Below are 22,824 nucleotides of genomic sequence, written 5' to 3' on the forward strand. Positions count from 1 at the left end.
GTAAGTATGTCCATAAACATTTTCCTGTATCAAGCAGTTTTTTAACAAATTTACTTATAATTTTGCTTTGACTCTTATACATTTATATTAGGATTATTCATTTCTGAAACTATACAAGTGTTAATGTCCGTTTGTCCTACGGTTTCAGTGCTTCGCTTTTATGGATGTTGTCATCCTTGTTTTTTTGTACATATACATAGCTCTAATAAACTTTATTTAATAATGTATTTTCAACTAAGTACATCTAATTATTAGTCTGCCCAAACACTTTTAAAATGAAAATTGTATTTCAAACAAGTGTGAAAACGTCAATAACAGCGAAGCTTAAACAATCAAACGAAGATTAGCAAAGAAAATGTGAGTTTAATACAGATGTGCATCACGTATTAAGTGGTGTCTGTATAAAAACAAGGATGACAACATCCATAAAAGCGAAGCACTGAAACGGTAGGACAAACGGACATGAACACTTATATTGTGTCAGAACTGAATAATCAGAATATAAATGTATAAGAGTCGAAGCAAAATTGTAAGTAAATTTGTTGAAAAACTGCTTTATACAGGATAATGTTCATGGACATTGGACATACTTTCATATTTAGGACTTGATTATAGATATGTTTCGCTTATAACATTATACTTTGTTGTCCCAGGAATCAATATACCAAAAATCAGATCAATCGGATGATTAGATCACATAAAAGTTTGCTGTTAAAAAAGTAAAAAAATCAACATGTAATGATTATAGAGCTGCTACGCTTTCTAAATCGTACCTAACTAATAAAGGAATCACCATGCAAAATTTGAAATCGATAGGACAATTCTAACATGCCTAAATGAACGAAAAAAGCTATCCATTACGGACGGACGGACGGTCAGCCGTCTATAATAAATAACCGCGGAGAAAATCATATTTTACGTTACGGATGGACGAACGTACAAAGATGATTATAGAGCAGCTTAGCTACTAAAAAGCTGAAGTGCTTGCCAGCGCCATTCTAACAAATGTTGCGACTTCGGCTAATCCGAATTCAATTTAATTCATTTATTTAAGAAAAATTCTAAAGAAGAGAAAACAAAGAAACATTTTCAATGATTTATTAATGAAATTAGAAATAAATGCAAAGTGTGATTTCATGAATTGTTTTCACAAATTTCTCTCTCATTAATTCACAGCTATATAAATTTATATTTAAAACAAACAAAAATATATTTATATTTTTTTGAAGCTAATAAAATATAGCCAAATACAACGCAGTTAAAGAAAACTTTTTTTTCAAACATTTTTTTATTATTATTTTGCAAAAAATAGAAAAAATGATCCAAATGTGAATTAAAAGCTGTAAATGAACTTTCTTATTTCTTCCATCCAACGCTGGCCAATGCTCTTCCGAAGCTGTCCAAAACCTGAAAATAAAAAATACCTAAACATGCTAAAATAAAAAATGAAATTATTAGTTTATTTCTATACTAGCGGCTTCGCCCCTAGCCTCTAGGGGCTTTGCCCCCAGAGGTGATCAAAACATTTTTTGGCGAAATTCAGAAAAGACCAAGGAAATCTTCATCAAAAAAGAATGGGGGGGATTTTTTTGTTTTTTGGGGGGTTGGGTGTGTCCCATCCCCCAAGAAAATAGCCTAGAACCACCACAGGACCAGTAGGTATGTTCCCTGAAGAGTAGAATCCGATCGGTTCAGTGGTTACCGAGATTTTAAGGGACGGACAGACATCATTCTACTTTGTATTATAGAAGTATTAATATTAGGAACTTTGTTGGCTAATTATCAACCCCTAAAAAGTTTACCCTGGGGTCTTAATTTAAACAGGTAGAGTGATTCCCTCCCCTCTAAAATCATTATGAGGAGGGGGGGGGGGGGGGAGACAGGGTAAAAACTCACATTTTGTTTGTGCAATATAAAGTTGGAAAACGAAAAAAAAATATTTTGTGGGGGTATTAGGATATTTAATGTATAGGATAAGAGCATAGTTTGATTGACATCCTTATAATAATATTTTTATAAGTTGTACCTGATTGATAACCTTGAAATAATAATTTTAAAAGTGATACCTGATTAACAACCTTGATACTGGCGTTGTTACCCATAACTCCAATTCTCCAAACCTTTACATTACAGATCAAATTAATAAAAAATAGAATAAAATTGGTTAAAGGTTTAGTGATTATTAAATTTTGATTGATAAGCCATAGTCTCTTAGGGTTTGGACCTAAGTAGTCATGGAGTAGGCGGAGACACTTTTGTATAGCCACTAGGGCTATCAAGCTCCACGTTCAAGCACATTATGACTTGACCCGCTGTCTCATGAGAGCTACTCATTATTACCTCACCCTCGCCGAGTATGGCAGGTGTCCCAAATTAAGTCACCGTAATGAATGACGCTCTCGGCAGAGGAGCTTGGGATAAGGGTAGTACTGATATTATGTACTTGACTATTAAGTATCCAAACTTACTCAATAATCCCCTTCTTACACAACCAGGGGAAGTTGCGTGAATGTATTCAACTGAGAAATTCGAGTTGCCACATGGGGACTAGAACTCGAAATCTCATCACCGTAACTCAGTGCGTTACCACTGAGCTACGACGCCCCTTATTATTAAATTTAAAAAATATTTATGACCATTAGTAGCGGAGTTATAACAAAGCTGTAAAATACAGTTAGTAGATTGGTTGGTTATAGGTGAAGTTAGATTAGATCTTTATACAGAGAGAGATAGAAGGCCATCGTAGTCAGGTCGATTATAGCAGTGCAGAGTATGTCTAAAAGGGCACTTGAAGTGGGGAGGGGGGGTGTATTTTTTGTATGGGCGATTTCCCTTTGGAAGATTATCGTACATATAAACGGATTATCTCAAAGAATAAGATAATTGAAGAGTAACTTAAGAATACAACTTAATTATTATTAACAAAATTATTCGTTTTGTAAATCGAAATTGTCCAAGGACAAGTTTTTGTTCTACCAAATCAAGATTAATTAGAAGTCCCCAAAAGTTTGAACCATAGTATGAAAGAATGCGTTTATAAAACTTTGGAGACCTGTATAAGTTAAGTTATAATCAACTTTAAACTTTATGAATTACCTTTCCAGCAGAAGGACCAAGACCTCCAGCAATCTCTACCAGATCACTACAAATAATCAAAATCAAAGTCTTAAAATAAGTAAAATGACAAGGGTGACAAGAAAAGCTCTATAATATGACACAAACGAATGAGCAGAATATTAATTTTAAGTCTAAAAAATTGGATAAAATTGGACTTAATCAAAGAGATGCTTTGCTTATGATTTAGTACCTTATTTCACTTTGAATCATTATCCAATTTAAAAAAAGGTAAAATTCACCATGTTTTAAATGGATGTGGGAAATTTTTGGTAACGATTGTCGAGATGCTATGCTCTCTAAATATTACTTAACTGTTACAGGAATCAGTATGCCGAGTTTGAAATCGATAGGACAATACTAATATGTCTAATTAACCGTTTGCGGATTGACGGACGAATAAAATACAGTTTAAAATACATGTTTATTACTTTTTCATGCAGTATGCAGTAACTTCATTCCATTTCACGCCTTCTGGAACCTTAATTAAAAATCTAATAAGTTTTTTTTAGTTAAAAAGTTTAAACAAGTAACAGCACAAAATATAATTATATCTGTCTGTCCGACTGTCCGGATGACGCTTAATTTCTTGCTAACCACTGGACCGCTTTACTTTTCAGGGAACATATGATACGAAGGCTATTTCTTTGATGGTAAGACACCCCTCCTGAGAAAAAGTATGGAGGACCCCAAATCCCTGCAGTATAAAGTTTCTATTAAAAAAAATCCCCCTCCCTCTCAAAAAAAAAAGAAAAGAAAAAACGTCACAAATAAATGAGGGAGGGGGGAATTCCTATCCCATCTAGAGGCAAAGCTACTAGTTTATAAAAAACGATAAGTGACCCCCCTTCCTCTTCAACTATTTTGTGTATGATATAATTATTGGAGGAAAGGGGAATTTAGGCTTTATAAATTTCCAATGAATTCTGCCTGAATTTTACCATAATAGTTGAAACAGTTGGAAGACGTTTATCAGGGTCAGCCACAAAGAATTCGAGACCAAGCTCCTGTATACCCTCATGCAGACGGTCAGCACACAACCTGATGAGAGAAGAGTCGTTGGTAATTTGTAGAGTAGCTTACTGAGACTTTTAAAGTTTTTGTTAACGTGCTAATGTTTGCGTCAGTCAAAATGAAAAGTTAACCACTACTGCAAATATATTTTTAGCAGCTTAGCTGAAGTCGCAAATAAGTCAACAGCCGAGCATTCCACAGTTGCAGCCATGAAAATTTACGATGGGCTACTTAGCAGGGACAAGGGAATTATATTCTGACAAACAACTCTTAAGGAAAATTTTCCCACAACCACCTTCCCCTTTTCCTCCCCTTCTCTCCCACCAATCTTCAGTTACATGACAAAAACAAAATATACCACCAGAAATTTTATAAGGTTTCGTGATTTTTTGCAGAATTGTTGTTTAAAATAGCTACCCCTGGCTACTTAGTGTTTAATGTTTATCATATGTAAGTTAGGTAAGACTCATTCAAATGGATGAATATAGGTTATATAGGTATAGGCTCCTTGCAGCGGCTTAGACACAGTTTGAGCGTGCAATCCCTTTAGGGGTGGAATAAAACTGCAAAACCTAATATTAATAATATAGCTTCAGTAAAATAGTACCTGTGTCTTCTCCAACAATTTTCAAGACCTTCTTCAGCTACTATGGCTAAACCTTCTCTTAGTGCATACATAGCATTTACAGGGCCAGTGTGATGATAAATACGTCCTAGATACATACATAGATAAATAAATGGATAGGGATATTTGATTAATAGATTGTTAATTGATTGATAGAAAGATAAATAGATTTGTTCGCCTCGTAAGTCAATTTAATAGAGAATGCTTTTTTCCAATTTTGACAAGTTGATAATGTAGGGTGGTGGACACCCAGTAGCTTGTATCCACCCCCTTAACACTTCGCTTGATGTCCGTAATACCCTGGCAAAACCCTGTGCACGCCAGTGTTCTATCAAAAGTGAGCGTGTATGAGTTTGTATTATTTCATGTTACATGTGCAGTATATATACCAACCTTTGTCTGGCCAGCAGTTCCAGTATTCTCCCAGCCAGTCAAGATCCAGGTAGAAACTTACCTTTGTCTGGCCAGCAGTTCCAGTATTCTCCCAGCCAGTCAAGATCCAGGTAGAAACTGGTTGGCTTCCTGGTCCTACTCTGAAAGTTAATAATTCTATGACAACAGTATGATAAGCATTGTTCAAAAAAACTATAACTGCAATGTAATGCCATTAGTTATTATTCACCTTATCATAACACTAGTTCAAAGTTGCTTTACCAATAGCATTTAGTAGGAAGTAAAATAGCCAAAAACCACACCAAGATTTGTAAAGATTCTCTGAAAGACAAAAACCAATTCAGACCAGCACTTCTGAGATTTTTAGTTTCAGACAAAACAAAATGTTCTAAGTATATGAAATGCTCTGATATTTACTGACAATTCTTTACTTTAATTTAGCATGGTAATAGGTTACGCCTATTTATAGCCCAAGTTTACTACATATATTATTTACCTTAAAGCTATCTACAGCTCTCTGGCTAAAAGAGATGGGGGCTGTGCCTGGTGGGACTCCAAGAACTTTCTGGCTACCTAAACATTTTATATTCAATTATAATTTTAGAATATCTAAATTGATCAGCGAACAACAAACGACTTTTAGCATTGTGTATCCTTCAATTAAATCTAACCTAAAATTGAAAATAAGGTTAAGGTTCCCTAAGTGCGTTATTACAATTATTCTAAGAGTAAGTTTTAAAAGAGATTTCCTACCTGTATAAATGACATCAATGTCGAGTTCATCAGCTTTAAGAGGAACCCCACCAAGGCTAGCAACAGTATCAACAGCAAACAGACAGTTGTTGGCATGACACATTGCACCTGAAATAACAAATATTATCTACAATTATATATAGTTTGAAATATATCCACTAGATAGCAGAACGGAAATTCGAAATTTGTAAAGATCTTATTGACCTTAATGTATTTTCTAAAATTTTAACATGAACTATTGAGAGAATAAAAAAATCTTTTATATGTATTTAAAATTCAAACCGCTAGGTAACAGCACTGACAATTCAAACAAACTTCTGTTATATTTAGTTTTAATAATTTCCGCTAGGTGGATCTTATTAATTTACCTATTCCCTCCAGAGGTTGAACAACTCCTGTGCTGCTCTCTCCATGGGTCACAAACAGAATATCAGGCTTGTATTCCTGAAAATAAATATTTATCATTAATTTGTTATATTTACTCTTTTCTATAAAAGTTACTAAAATTAAATAAAGTGAATAATTGTAGATAGCTTTTTTTTTAATTCAATGCCATGAACATCAAATGTAAAGGGTCAGAAACAATTTAATATTTTTAACAATTGTGGATTTGCCTCTATCCTCTAGTAACGAAGGTTGGCGGGTGGGGGAGGGGGGTAGGAAAGGGCGCACAACACATTTAAATTTTTGTTTAAAAACTTTAGTATGTCTTAAAGTAAATACAAATAATTCTCGCAGGCAGTGAGATCTTATTAAACAAACATACTTACTACTTCTTTTTTTACATTTATCTAAGGTGCTTTCGTTGAAATTCTTATTAAAATCTAAAATCACCACTGTTTATAATATATTTAAATATATTGAATATGGGTGGAGGGAAATAGTTTATTTTTTATGCTTAACCTATCTGGGAGATCCTAACCCTAATTGTCCTATTCCTTAGTTGTCCTAACCCTGCAGGGCTACCTATTTAGCCTAACCTGACCTAAAGTAATAAACAAATAAACGCAAGAAACGCCTACCCTAATTTCCAATATACTTCAAAATAAGAGGGAGGGGGGTGTATTCGACTAGGAAATTCTCTCTCTCTCTCTCACCTTAACAGCAGCCTCAAGTTCAGCCAGAGTAAAGTTGCTGCCAGTTTCAGCCGTCACCTCCTTCACTGTAGCACCCTGTCTTTCTGCCATATCCTTAGACCTAGAAGAAATTTAATACTTATACATTTAACATTTTCACTCTGCCTTTTAAAAACAATATTTTTAAAATTTCTATTTTATACCATGTAGTTTTCAAAATTTTAAATATTGATCTTTTATATGTTAAACTTAACAATTGTATAAGTATAGGTTATAGCTGATTTTAAAGACCTAATACAAAATCGGGACAGGGCCCCGCACTGTTGGCAGAGTTAATATAGTCCATACCTCCTTGCATTCTTTTACATTTACATTAGTATTATAAACATTTAGTTTAGGATGTTGACTATAATAATCAGAAACAAAAAAAACATAAACCATAATGTTCACCTGACCCCCCAGATACCATTGTTGGCAATGAGGATGGTCCTGCCAGGCTCCAACATGTTGGTCATCACACACTCCATGCCCGCATGACCGGTGGCTGACAGGGCCAGGGTCATGGCGTTCTTGGTCTGGAAGATATACTGGGTACCGGCTTTGATGTCATCCATTACCTAAAACAAGGATGATAAAATCCATAATGAGGAGGCAACAAAAAAATGGATAATAATACGGAAAAAGCGAGTTATAGAGCAAGTGTTACGTAATCACAAATAAAAATTTTAGAAAATCCCGAAACCTTTCAGATGTTTTAAATTTTTTTTTAGCATGACTGTCAGACCAAGAAAATTATAAACTGGAAGCTCAAATTGGTACAGTTAACATTCAAAAAAGTATCTTGAATAACTGCCGAGAAAATCCACCACATCGTTACGGACTGACAAACTGACGGACAAAAAAAAGTGGATCATAGAGTATGTAATACTAAGTATATTTTATAATTCTCGGAAATTCGGAGATGGAACAATGGACGGTAAATCTTAAAAAGTTGGCCTTTGGTAAATGATATATTTCCTCATAAAAACTACAGCCATAATTAAAGATTAATTACCAAAGAAATTCCTAATGCTAAATTTTGAACCTTTAACATACAAAAAATTTTATTAAAGTAATCTCGTAACTGACTAAAATTGATTTTAAAAATCTCCCAAAAAGAAATTGGCATTTAGAGTAACATAATCTGAGCAGTTTTGGAACATGCTTTGAATGTTGAAACAAAAATTTACCTTGCAAAATTCAGGATGAAGGTGGCCAATTGTTGGCAGAGCCTAAAAAAATACAATAGAAAATATAATTAGCTAATAAGACAAAAGGTCTTTTAACATATATGTATATTTTTTTAAAACACTTTCTTTGCTCTTTAATTAAATTATTTTCATTTCTAGACAGCCATATTTTATTTTGCACGGGGTGTGCTATAAAGTGACAAACACATCCTTTTTTTAACTGGTCCCCAAATTGATAATTCTGTAAATAAGGTAGTGGGTAGTTCTAAAACAAACGAAAATCACCCTCCCCCCCCCCCCGGCCCCCCTGGTTTTTAACTTATTTTAAAATAAGGGGAAGGGAGTCTATGCTCGACAGGGAATTTTAAGGGAACCACAACTGTAAAAATCACTTACATGAGCTTGCAAGACTCTTTCAGAGACATTTGAAGGTCCAGGTCCGGCCAATATTTTCTGTGGAATCTTCAAACCCTAGATAACAAAAAATTTTAGAAAGGAATTTTAAAATTATAATTAAAGAAGTAATATCTCAAATATTACTCTTAGTCAAGCTTGTTTGTCTGTGCGTCGGTAAGTCCGCAATGCTATGAAGAAAATGTGATTTTCCTAGCTGCTATTTAAGATAATGGCAGATTATTTTGTGTAGATTCCCTTCATCAATGAACATCCAGAATATAATTAGCTTGGCCCGTCATCTATTTAAATGTACAACACCTGCCATTTTACAGCTTCTGTTTAATTTTTTGTTGTAGTCTACATTTCCGTTTCGCTCTAGTAGTCCTGCACTCTAACTAAAACTGCATATTTTTCTGACTAAACTAATCATATTCATTATTTATTGAGTAGATTCGCTGAAATAAAATAAAAATAATACCTCGGCTAGAGAAGGAGGTGGTGGAACTGGAAGGGATGACATTCTTCGGAGTTGCCTTAGCCCTGAAAAAGCCATAAAAATATGAAATATAGATTTTTAAATATTGTAGTACATTTTTTATAAAGCACAAAAAGATTTGGTTTTTAGGATTAGAAGATTTTTATCAATTTTTTTTAATGAAAATGAAAAGAATTATTATTGTAATCAATATTTTATTAAATCATAATGTACATCAAATTATAAACATTTGTTAAATTCCATTTAGAAACTCAAAATATAAACAATTAACTAATAACAAGTTTTTATGTATAACATCACCCTTCAAAGTTTGAACACTGACTGATGGAATATATAATAATAACTTGTATTAATAGATAACAATTCCAAAGTACACAAAATTAAGTAGGATCCTTGTACAGTGCTCAGCAGTCGACTCACTTTTATAGTGGCTTGCTATTGTCAAAGGTTGTTCAAAACAAAACCACAATTGTGGCTTATAAACTTCAAAGAAAAGAACCGCTGCTCTTCAGCTTTGGCAGATGAACAATAATCAAAGTAGCTGTTCAAGGTTTTGTTGATTTTTCTACACTAAATTCTGTTGCTTTTAGTATTAATATCGAATACACGAGAAAAGTTAATTTCACATGTTGAAAAATAACTTTAAGAATTAAATCAGTTCTTAATTGGACATGTATAATAATTTTTAGGTAGCCCCACAGGATTAAGGGCCCCCATAGGTGTTAGAAATAGCAAAAAATCCCCCCCCCCCCCTTATATTTCTTATAATTCTAAAAATAGGAGGGGAATATCATTGCTTAAACGTGATAATTTAACAAATGCCTTACACATTTAAACTATTTAGATATGTAAAACTTGATTTTTTCATCATATGAATTTGATTATAACATGTGCAACACAATTAAAAGAGGAATGATCTATAAATGTTGAAAAATAGATTGTTTCAGAATACAATTGGAATTTTACATAATTTTTAACGAGGATGACAACATTCATAAAGGCGTAGCTCTAAAATCAGATGGTAAAACCAACGATTTATGAGTTTGCTTTTATGGATGTTGTCATCCTTATTTTCGCTGAGAGTTATATAGTTAACTAGCGGCTACACCCCTAGAGGGGCACTTGAAGTGGGCGATTTTTCTTTGGAGGATTGAAAGCACTCCCCCCCCCCCCAAAAAAAAAAAAGTTAAAATCTTCCCTAGACCTATAAATAGCATCACTGTAGAGGAGACCCATATCTGTTCAGCAGTTATCGAGATCCTTCGCTACAGACTTACTTTATATAAAAGGACTAGCGGCAACGCTTCTAGCATCTAGGAGATCTGTATTCGAAGCAGTAAGAAAAAAGACTAAAGCCAAACGAAAAAACCAACAAGGAACCTATATGAGGTTCACTAAAATGGAGAACTCAATCGGTTCAGTACTTGAAATCTTAAGCTAAAACAAACCAAACAAACTTACTACTTTGTATAATAGTATAGAATATAAACCACCATAACTACTGAAAGCTAAAAACTGAAGATTTCTTATCAAATTATTTTCCTAAATCAATTTCCTTTTAATAATTTACAAAGATAAGTTTTCGAAGCTACTCTGTATGAACAAAAGCGAAGCTTTTCTATAATTAGGGTATAATTACGTACGTCACAGACAGTAAGCTCTTTTAGTTAATTTAAACAGGTTAAAATTATTCTATCGATTACAAACTTTGCATTGTGATTCCTGTGGTAGTTAGGTACAATTTAGAAAGAACTCTATAATAGTTACCAGAATGTCCGTACGTCCATTTTAACTTTTTTAACAGCTAATTTTTATGTGATAAAATTATCCGATTGATCTGATTTTTGGAATACTGATCCCTATAACAACAAAGTACAATGTTATAAGCGAAGCATCTCTTTAATCAAGTCCTAAAAATTTAAGTATGTCCTTAAACAATATCCTTTATTAAAGCAGTTTTTCAAATTTACTTATAATTTTGTTTCGACTTTTATACAATTATATTCTAATTATTCAGTGCTGACATTTTATAAGTGCTAAAGATTCGTTTCTCCTACCATCAAACAGCTTCGCTTTTATGGATGTTGTCATCCTTGTTTTATACACTTTAATTTTGAAAATATAACAACAAAGTACATATTTTATAATACGCTTGCAACAGAAACACTGCACTGTGCTAAATTGTTATTAAAACATAACAGATTACCGGGAAAGATTTAGCCTATTCTAAATTCCTTTTCATGAAGATGAAAAATAATAGAATTTTTTTCGCAATCTATTCATGGCTAGGAGTTCTAGGAAAAGATCTTACGACAAAAAGAACTGGTTGTCTTGTCTTAAAGATGTTAATTATATCATTTTGGCATATTGTTTAAACGTTTTAAACAAAAATTTCAATCTTCAAAAGGTGCAATTTTGTTTATTATCATTAACAACTCTAAAAATGGAAGCTTGGTGTTGCGGCGCTGCAATTCTGTGGATAAATTTTCCTTCTTATGGTTAATTGCACGTTATAAACACTGCTTTAAAGTTCGTATTAATATTGACAAAATAAAAATATATTTTGATAAAATATTATTGTAATTTTTAGTAGCGAACGCTACTCCATAACTATATGTAGTTGGTCTGTCTGTTCGTCCATACCTGTGATTAAGTTAACAAAAATGAGGTTTTCTCAGTGGTTATAAAGGTTAGAGGTATAATTGTTTTAGTGCAGAATCAACTACTTACAGGCATATTTGACAAATTAACAGCAGTGTTAGGCAGACAGCTCCTTAAGTGTTAACAGTTAACGTCCTATTTCTCTCCCTCTTTAACACTCTTTCTTAATCTCTTTCTAACCCCCATTCTCTTTCAGGTACTAAATAAGATATTTAGAACTTGCGATACTTATTAACAAAATTGTCCTTGTTGTTAAATGAGGGTTTAAACAGGACGTATTGATATGATATGCATAGTCAGTGATAGGTCAACTGAAATAAATATTGCTACATAATCCAAATGTACATATTTTTGGAGTTAGAATGAATAACCGTAGACCATTAAGAGGGGGGGGGGAGCATCTGAAAAGCTCCCTTGAAAAGCATGATTCGTTCAGACTTTTCAATTTCGAATTTTTCAGTTTGAGACTAATAAATACTTTTTGTAGTTATGCCATTTAAGATCTTTCTTGCAAACTATAATTGAACTATGGAACAAATGAAAATCTCACCTAACTTAAATGACAAATTGATTGTTCGGGACAGGTTTCCTAAAAAAAGAGATTAAAATTTTAAACAATATTTTATTGCTCTCAGGGATAGGACAATAAACAAACAGGGATGACAACGTCCATAAAAGCGAAGCACTAAAATTGCAGGACAAACGAACATTAAGAAGAGTGTCAGAAATGAATAAGGAGAATGTAAATGAATAAGTCGTAACAAAATTATAAGTGAATTTGTTGTAAGATTACATAAATACAGAACATTGTTTAAAGAAATACTTACATTTTTAGTACTTGATTATAGAGATGCTTCACTTCATTATTCTCAAAATCAGATGGATGGAATAATTATATCAAACAAAAACATTGTCAAAGAAGTACGGACTTTCTGAAACGGATTATAGAGTTGTTACTCTTTCTAAATCGTAACTAACAGTTACATGAATCATCATCTAAAGTTTTAAATCGATAGGACAATTATAGCATGCCTAAAAGAGCCAACCGTGACGCTTGGACGTATATAGCCTAATTATAGAAAAGTCTCGCTTTTAAAAATCATACCAACAAGCATTTTAAACACTAGAATTATTAACTAACAACAACTAAAAAGCATTTTTCCTCCCACTTTATGAAAAAATCACTTAAAAACTAGAGTATAGAATGAAATGAACAAGTTATACCGGGTTAGTGTACAGGCTGTGTTTATCTTTATAATTCTTCCTCCTACACTAACAACATGCAGTGTATATAGTTTTCACAAATACTAAATAAACTAAGATGTGCTGTGGCGGCGTTAGAACTGGAATTTTTGTTTCTAAGCCACTGCTTTGGTTGAGGGTATACTAGAAATTTGTGTATTACAAGACCAATTTTTAAAAGCCTATCATATTTAGAAAAGTATCTTTTTAATTTTTAGCCGTTTTTAAATCTTGTTCCTTTTTATCCAGATTGTTTCAATTCAATTAATATTTCTTTTCTTGGTATCTGTATAGTTTTATATGACCTATTTAAGTAAAAAAATTTGTTACCCAACGGGGCTAACAGATACCAAATATAATCTAACCTGACAGATAATTATAAACAAGCCCTTTCCCTCTTTATTAAGGGTAAGGGGTATTTTTGCTTACTAGGGAAGTTTGTGCAAAAGCGCCATAATTCATTTAAATCATGAATTAATCATAATTATCTTCACAACTTTCAAGACAAATTTTTTCATTAATTCTCTCTGGCTTATAAATTGTGAGTTGTTACCCAAACTGGTGTATATGTTCGCCTAGGCCGGTTGTACTCCTATACATATAAATTGTTCAGACGCATTCTAAGTACCTGCTTTTATTGTCCTGCATATTCCATCGATCTTAATGGATAAGACAAGGAACGATAGAATGATGTACACGCCCAATGTTTATAAACAAGTACAGATAAAAGTTAATGAAAAGGCTTGTACATAGTTAGTTTGGAACCAAATAATCGAAATTCATTAAAAGTACCCAACAAATAAGAAAATGAATAAAACTTTGGGTACCAGTGCATCTAACAGTCAATGGTCCCTCCCTCCTAGCCTGCATATACAAAAAGAATGAAGAAATGTAAATACTGATAATTAAGATTTCAAGGTTGGTTAGTAGCGTAGCTACTTAGAAACTAGGGTGTATACGTCACATTCATATCAAACTGACTTTCTATTTTTTTGTAATTATATTAGTTTTTAATTTGAGATCGTTAGCCAAACCAAAAGAACTCTCAACGGAAATTTTAAGATAATGCATTCCAAAATTAATCTTTTTAAGCACAATTGTACCTCATTTTTTTCAGGACATGAATGTACGAAATTGCTTAATGATTTACCTCTGATATACACCTTTTATTAATAAAGGTGCGTAAAATTTATATTTAATTGATTATAATATTTTTAGGGGGTGTGAAACAAAAAACAGTAAAAGGTGATTTATTTTTATTTTTGAGAATGTTGAATATGTAGGGAGTGAACCACCCCTTATGACAATGATATAGCAATCTTCTACACCTCCATGGACTTTGGTTTAAAGGGGGTGTCAAAAAAATCGAGAGTGCTTCGCTCACATGCCTCGCAAAACCATGTGCAAGCCACTGTTTGACCAAGAGCCACAACGTTAACAATAGATATTTTGGTTACTGAGATAATAGTAGCAAAGAACCAAAATCTTGGATGTACAAGCAGCATAGAGAGAAAAAAAGAGAGGATTCAAGGTAACTAGTTGACTAAAATAGGCAGTGGGCAGTGTTTTATAGCATTTTTATAGTCGTTTTTGTCTTTTACAAATGATTTCCACATATATTTAGTCTTGTCATATAACCTTATTCTTGAATGCAATTATGGTTATTAGGACAAATGTTTATTGATAAAAATATGTATTGACTTGGTCGTATCGAAGCTACTCTATAATTTACTTTATCTGTCCGTCAGTCAGTCATGATTTTATACTATTGATTAGTCAGATATTATCTCTCTTTCTCTTTCTTTTATCTGGACTATAACTATGACTATAAATTATTTGTGCTTTGATACTTTTGGATATAATTGATCTTGTATAATTACCATTCACATATCATCATTCAGCTATGGCCGCAAGTCATAATTGACAAAAGACTTATAATTATGCATTGTGTCTTCTAGGTCAGGATTCTGAAGTGATAAGACAATGGACGATAAATCCTAGTGATGATAAACATAATTATACCATTTTGCAGATTTAATATATTGGTTGAAAACTTTGGATACTACAAGCTTGGAACCAAACAATCAATCCTTTTAGAAAAGTTTCTTGATGTTTTTGAAGCTAAAATGTAAAGTGTAGGGTCGATGGTGACTTTGAGGGAAAACGCCAATAAATTTTTTTTTAATTAATTTTTTTTTAATTAATGTGAATCTTACAAAATATGAATTTAAAGTAATTTACTATAATATTTTAGGCTCAATACCAGCTGAGTTTCCACAAATTCCTGAATAGTAGCTGAGTATCCACGCATATTTCCCAAGAGTAGTTGAATATCCACACTTTTCCCCTATGGTAGTTGAATATCCACAATAGTTTCCTATTACATTGGTATTTTCATTATATCCTTTCATATTGCTGATTCCCATGACAATAAAGCACATTAATGCAAGCAACTCACACCTATTATTTAACTTTAATACAGATTTAGGAACCAAATATTGTAACATCCATAAAAGCGAAGCTCTGAAATGAAAGGACAAATTAAAATTAACAGGATAATAATGCATGAGTCTATATAAAATTACTTTATTGTAATTATAGTAAATTTGTTGCAAAATTGCCTAAGTATATGCTACTGTTTAAGGACATACTGACATTTTTAGGACTTGATTATTGAGATGCTTCGCTTAAAACATTGTACCTTATTGTAATAAGAATCAGTATTCCAAAAATTAGATATGCTCAAACTTAAAAGTAATAAAAACCATTTAGATATAAATCAATTCACGTATGTTTTTGTCTTGAATTTAAGTTGTATTGCACCTTGCTTGCACTTAAAAACAAGGATGACAAAATCATTAAAAGCATTCCACCCCCCTTTATTTAATCATGTCACACTTATTGTATAATACGACCCTCCAACCTGGTTTATTGTAGGCGCAGCAGCTATTCCATTAGGGTATGTCCGTTTGTCTGTATGACTTAAAGTGATTGCAACTCACTTTTGTTCATTATTTTAGATAAATTATTTAAAGAAAACACTTCTTTGATATTTAAGTTATTTAGGGACAAAAAAATATTTATTGACCTGCTAAATTAATTTTTATTTTTATTTATATAAATGCTGCGCTACTAATACAAGTTAATTCTATAAGGTTTCATATCAAAACCTTTGTTACAAAATCGAAATAATTGTTTAAAAACTTCCCCCCCCCCCCCCCCAATGCAATGGTAGGTGAATATCCACACATTTTCCCAATGGTAGCTGAGTATCCATGTGGATACTCAGCTGGTATTGAGCCATATTTTGTTATTGGTTGTACCGATCTTTCCACAATTTTCAGGGAAGTTTAGTATGGGTTCAATTCTTGTTTTAGACTGATTAGTTTTTCTCAAGGGGGGGGGGGAGTTGCTACTCTCTCTCCTCATAGGAGATATTTGCCTGAGAAAAGAATCCACAAGAAATGAGAAGATGAGGATCTAACCCTACCCATCTCTTGGGCAAAAGCTGTTGGCAAAAGTTCAAATCACCATATTTAAAGAGTCATATTGATACTAAAACTGTTAATAAATGATTTTTATATAATTCGATATTTTGAAATCATCGGTTATAAAAGAAAAAGTATTTCTACTTTGGCTTTAAAACTGATTAATATCCCCTGGATTAATACCTCTTCTGATCCATGCTGAGAAATCATGTATCATATCGTATTATAAAAAAATTTCCACGAATAAAAAAATTAAATTCACAAAATCAATACTAGTTTATTTAGTATAATTTTGCTATCCGCGGAAAGCTTGCTATAATGGTAAATTTTCGAGTTTTATTTTAACACTACAAAAAGTTGATCCTATAAATTCGGATTATTTATCACTAAAAATATTTTCCTCCGTATTTGGTTGGAGGGTAAAAAATTGCACCACAATTTCAATATACCACCTCTAGTTACTGCAGGGTGACAGGGAAGAGACAAAGGAAATAAATTGACATTCTAAATTTTCTTATTTAAAACTATGAAAATTGAAACTATTAGGTGAATTTAGGATTGAAGATTATTTTATTTTTAACTTTGATAGTACTTTCCCTCCTGGAGCTACAGAAGCAGAGACAGGGTTACATTTTCACAGATATTAATCATGGGGGTGTCAAACTTGTATTGGGTAAAATAGGGTAAGATAGTTCTTCTTAATATATTATTTTAGGGGGGTGTTGAAAACCCATTCATTTTAACAGTGCAATTTTTCTCTATGCACATCAACCAAGAAAAAATATGAAAAGTCTAAAATCTATCCTGCTTATCATTTGCTGTTACTATACCCTTACATTAAAGTAACAGGATGTCTGTCTGTATTTTGTGTGTCTGTCTGTACGGAAGGATCTTGCTATCCGCTGAACCCATATGGTTCTCCATTACAATGCAGCTTCTAAGGTCCCGGGAGGGTTTAAAATTTAAAAAAAAAATGAATTTTTAATTGCATATGATAAAAATAATGCAATTTTTTAAAAAAAATCTCTAGGATTATATTTTCCTGTCCTAGACATCTATTGCTTGTGTATGTTTGTGTGTGTGCGTTTGTGTTTTTTTGTGTGTGTTATTTTTTCTGTGTATTTGTCTGTGTGTATGTAAGGATATATTTGTGTGTGTGTAAGTTTCATATGTGTAAATCACTCAGGGTTGTCAAGAATTATTTTTTTTGTTGTAGAAAACGAACAGTTCTTTCCAAAAGTAGCAAAGATATTGAAGAACAAAAATTAAAAGATATCTAATGAATACTTTTATATAATTTTCCTATAATGTTTTGTTGATTTAAAATTAAAAGGATGATCTCTTATACTAGCTTGGTATTTTTCTTTTCTTCTTTCACTTAATTTACACTTTACTTTACTTTACTTTTTTATTCTATAAAACATTATTATTATAACCCATCTAATTTTAAACACGAAAAAACTAATAACTATATTTTCATGGTTGATAACCATGAATGTTGTTACTAATATTGAATTTGGTAGCCATATGGTCATCCTTACTCCAGTATAGTCAAGCTTAGACCATTACACCATAAACATGGTCTCACTATCATAGTAGTCAAACCACAGTTACCAGTCTTTCAGTTCATATCAAGCTCTGTGATATTAATATTTTTACAACTCTAGGCCCCATAAAGTATATAAAAAACATGTACATTATAAAGAAAGACCACAAAGATTTTAATTAATTATCAAAGTGAAATTATATAAAAGTGATTAGAAATTATTTTTTGCATGCTTTTTTTAAGGATGGTTACTCTATAAATAAGATATGTTAGACGTGCGTACCGTAACATTTATATAACCTTCTTTTTTATTGTTGGATTTAAAAATTTGTGAGGCATGATTTTATTTAATATTTGCCTTCAAGCAGTGGCATGTAGGAGGGTGTAAACGAACCCATTAAATTGACATTAAATAGGCCAGCCTTCTCCTTTCTTTCCCCACAATTAGTTTACAATCTCCGGGTAAATCGCTGTGCACGCCACTGTTATAAAATAAAATGTCACTATACTTTGATATACAGTGTGTTTTTTTTTATGAGAACTTTTTTGAAAGCAATTTTACCCCACTCATAGTTATCAGAATTTAATGATTAATGGCTTATTTTCTTCGTTTTTTAAGGCAATTAATAGAACACCAAAAAAATATTTCAGTTTTATCTAAAAAGTACAGTAAAATTTAAAATTCAAAACTTAGGTGTCAACGTCTAAAAATGGTTTTAGCGCATTTTTCTTATGCTCAAATATTCAACCTTTTGCAAGAATGGCTGCTAAACACTTGAAAGTTGAAATATAGAGCTAAAAATGTATACAGATACTATTAGGGACATGTACTAGAACATATCAAAGTTTGAAGGTCATATCTCAACCAGGGAGGGAGTACTGGCCCCCCAAAGTCGACTACAGAAAATCCAATTTTTTTTCTTGCAAAGGGTAGAAGATTTAGGCATAAGAAAAATGCGCTAAAACCATTTTTAGATGTTGACACCTAAGTTTTGAATTTTAGATTTTACTGTACTTTTTAGATAAAAACTGAAATATTTTTTTGGTGTTCTATAAATTGCCTTAAAAAACGAAGAAAATAAGCCATTAATCATTAAATTCTGATAACTATAAGTGGGGTAAAATTGCTTTCAAAAAAGTTCTCATAAAAAAAGACACACTGTATGATTACAATGGCTATTAATTGGTTTAACAACTCATGTTTTCTTTTTGTAATGCTGTACTACGATGGACATAGTTTTTCCTGATTATAAAAAAAGTAGATACTATGTAGTGCCTGATTTATTGAAAGAATGTCTTTTAATTAACTTGAAAATTATTGGTATCCCAACAAAATGGAAAGAATAAGTACACAAACCTTAAATGATTTTTTTAAATCCCTGATTGATTAGTTTTTTTCTCCTCCTACTTCTATATAATACAATCTTTTCTTATTAGCCATTTTACAGATCTTGTTGAACAAATAAAGCCATCAAACTTCTGCAAAAACCTATACAGAAATATTTATTTACAAGGCTGCGCCAGTTTTGTTGCACCAAGGTAGCAGCTTAACAAATTTCAGCTGCAGACCTTCAAAAATCATAAAAGCTCCTAATTTTATTAATTATATGCTAAAGGAAATTTTTAAAGTTACAATAAAACTAATTAACTCTGTCCAATAAAAGTAGTAAAAATTCATTTGAATATGTTAATTTACAACAGGGCTCGACAGCTGCGCCTTAGCTAACTAACTTGTGAAAAGAAAAAAAAAATTTTTAAATGATGGATCGTCTGTTTAGCAACAGGTTTAGGACAAACCCCAAACTGTCCAGTTTTGAGCAAGACGATTCCAGTTACGTCATATACGTTTCGGGAAAGAGAAAGGGAAGGAGGGAAGAAAATCTCTTCAAAAGAGATGGGAGAAAAGGGAAGAGATTTTCTTCCCCCCTTCCCTTTTTATATGACGTCACAGGAATCGTCTTGCTCAAAACTGGACAGTTTGGGGTTTGTCCAGGTTTAGACATCGAGCTGAATTTTATAGCTGTTTCACTAAAGCTTACACGCGGCTGCCGACCCCTGATTTACAATACTAGTTACAAGAGTCTCTTAAAAGTTGTTAGTAGTTATCTATCGCATCGTATTATGCACAGCTTTCCGCGGATAGTAAAATGAAAAATGATAAGATTAATTCCAAGGGGAAATAACATTCATATGAAGAAATATTTAAAACAAAAAATAAGACATATCAAAACATTTAATTAAGGATTATCAAATATTTTTTAGTTTTAGAAGCTGTTTATATTTTTTTCTTACTCTTGCAATAAATTAAAGATCAGCTTGGCTCATTACAAGAAACAAAAGTGAAATGCACCAAAAAATACTTTAAAATCATTTTAACAAGAACAGAAATATCCTAATGTAGCACATCAGAAATAACTCATATAATTTACAGTATTCAAGAAGGAAGGGAACTTTTCGTACTTATTATTTGTTGAATTTTGATTGGTTCATTCAAAACTAGAAATTTCCAATAAATAATTTTGATCTATAGAGTAAGTTATTTTGTTAAGCATCATGGGGGATGTATATCAATTTACCGTCCATTGTCTTATCCTTTAAGAATTCTGGCTGTATGTAGTAAAAATAATTATGTTTAGACAAGATGAAAAGTTTATCATTTTGACAGACGGACGTACTGACAGCAGGCCACATTATAAAGTTGCAATGCTATCAAAAAAAAACAGGAAGAGTTAGAACAAAAGTTGTTAATTAGAGTTGTGACTTGCCAATTTTATATAAATTTAATATCATTCAGCATTACTTTAAGAAACAGTTTTTATGTTTGTTTTTGAAGTGCAAGAAAATTGAAATTTTTTTTAAAAGTTTGAATAATGTTTATATATATCTATCTATATTATCTATATAAATGTAGATTACTCCTAAAAAACAGGAATTGATTTCTAAAAAAAAAATTTTATTCGTCTAAGATTAAAAGTAAGCATTAGTTTAAGAGGATGTTTAATTTTTTTAAAATTTAACTAAAGACGTTCAGGTAAAGATTATAGAGTTGCTATGCTATATCAAATTTCAGTCGTACATAACTGTTATAGGAATCATCATGCTAAGTTTGAAATCGATAGGATGATTTTCACATATCTAAATTAACGTTAAGAGCTATCCGTAACAGGACGTCCGTACCGACTATGAGTATATAAAAGCTTTGACAACTTATAAGATAACGTTGATATGATTTATCTGCAAATTTGTTGCCAAATTTTGGTTAAAAGTATTCATTGATTGAATAATTACATTCAGAGAAAGGGAGAAATATTGATATAATTTTTAATGGTCTTACATGGTACTTAAGACCTTTAAAACGGTGGTCCTAAAAAAAAGTTATTCTCTTGTCCGTCTGTCTGTTGGTTCTAACGGTCTACTGTTAACACAAAAAGAATTTTTATCATTAATTATTTGAATTAAGCCCGGGCCTGCATCCCTCGGGGATAACAAAACTGGTTTTAATCCTATAATTTTTTAATATCCGCGGAAAGCTGAAATAAAAACTAATATAAGATAAGAATAAGATTAGTGATCTTGTTGTTGAATATTTATCCGTTTTGAATTATAATACATTCAATTATAACAACGGCACTTTAGATGGATGCACAAATAATTTCATTTTATATACATTGTTGCAAGTAGCGTCGCCCCTCTAGAGCCTCTAATTGCATAATTTTTTCCCGTCCGTCTGAAACGGGTAGCTTTTTCGTTAATTTAGGCATGTTAAAATTGTCCTATCGGTTTTAAACTTTGCATGGTGATTCCTGTAGTAGATCTAGAAAGCGTAACAACTCTATATTGCATTGGTTACCAGAATGTAAACACGTCCATTTTAAACATGTTGATTTTTAACTATTTAAACAAACAAATTTTCATGTTATATAATAATCCAATTGACCGGATTTTTTGGAATACTGATTCCTAGGACAACAAAGTGCCATGTTATAAGCACCTCTATTATCAATTCCCAAAAATGTAAGTATGGCCTTAATTATTATCTTGTATTAAAGCAGTTTAAGTGTTAATGTTCGTTTGCCCTACCGTTTTATGGATGTTGTTATCATAAGCCTCTTGGTGGCTCTAAAAGGGTGTAAGGGTGTGATAATCCCTTGAAAAATAGTTCATGACCACCCAAGAAACAATCAAAATTTAGCTACACTTAAGGACCTGGGATTTGTCAAATTTAATCAAATGAAATATAGGGGGAAATAAAATAAAATATGATTTTATATTGTTTTCTGCGGCTACGCCCCTTAATGCCTTAATACTTAAGGTAAGAGAGGGGAAACGATACTTCATTTTTCTAAAAAGTAAACGAAAAACAAAAAAATTATAGTGAGGTTTTTTTTCAGGGGGCGATTTATCTTGGGAGGGTGGAGTTATCCTCCCCCAAATTATTTATAAACCCTCCCAGGACCCAAGAGAAGCTATATTGTAAAGGAGAACCATATTAGTTCAGTGCTTACCGAAATCTTTTGATAAACACAGATATATTGATAGATAGATATCCTGTTATTTTTATAAGAAGATAATATTTATTACAATTTTAAAATTTTATAATACATTTTCAGACTTAAATTCACTGCCATTATCCATAAATCTTTACATGTATTTCTGGTTGTTTATATAAATTTTATTTTTAATCTTTAAATCCTAAACTTAAGAACAATCATTAATTATATTTGAAATTTAAGCCATCAAAAAATCCCTTTTAAGTTTTTCAACCATTTTAATTTCCATCCAATCGAAGCT

General features: G+C 32.0%; 1 protein-coding gene across 3 annotated transcripts in view; it reads right to left on the reverse strand.

Moving 5' to 3' along the window:
• Positions 1-1,082: 1,082 nt before the first annotated feature.
• Positions 1,083-22,824, reverse strand: part of LOC145329451 (alanine--glyoxylate aminotransferase-like) — a 557,715-nt gene continuing 535,973 nt past the window's right edge. Inside the window, exons 1-17 of one of the 3 annotated variants that reach the window (XM_080173607.1) lie at positions 12,982-13,139; positions 12,308-12,346; positions 9,079-9,140; positions 8,601-8,675; positions 8,205-8,246; positions 7,426-7,592; positions 6,997-7,096; positions 6,268-6,343; positions 5,900-6,007; positions 5,643-5,719; positions 5,208-5,286; positions 4,736-4,841; positions 4,056-4,155; positions 3,546-3,595; positions 3,097-3,142; positions 2,067-2,120; positions 1,083-1,407 (exon numbers count right to left, since the gene is read on the reverse strand). In XM_080173607.1, the coding sequence (XP_080029733.1) occupies positions 1,357-1,407; positions 2,067-2,120; positions 3,097-3,142; positions 3,546-3,595; positions 4,056-4,155; positions 4,736-4,841; positions 5,208-5,286; positions 5,643-5,719; positions 5,900-6,007; positions 6,268-6,343; positions 6,997-7,096; positions 7,426-7,592; positions 8,205-8,246; positions 8,601-8,675; positions 9,079-9,120 (1,173 nt within the window). In that variant the 5' untranslated portion in view covers positions 9,121-9,140; positions 12,308-12,346; positions 12,982-13,139 and the 3' untranslated portion in view covers positions 1,083-1,356. Of the gene's footprint in view, positions 1,408-2,066; positions 2,121-3,096; positions 3,143-3,545; positions 3,596-4,055; positions 4,156-4,735; positions 4,842-5,207; positions 5,287-5,642; positions 5,720-5,899; positions 6,008-6,267; positions 6,344-6,996; positions 7,097-7,425; positions 7,593-8,204; positions 8,247-8,600; positions 8,676-9,078; positions 9,141-12,307; positions 12,347-12,862; positions 13,140-22,824 lie in introns of those variants that run through there. The other 2 variants (XM_080173605.1, XM_080173606.1) reach the window with 2 other exon arrangements.

The sequence above is a fragment of the Acartia tonsa genome, chromosome 10 (genome assembly GCF_053477335.1).
Source record: "Acartia tonsa isolate MP-2025a chromosome 10, ASM5347733v1, whole genome shotgun sequence".
NCBI lineage: Eukaryota > Metazoa > Arthropoda > Copepoda > Calanoida > Acartiidae > Acartia > Acartia tonsa.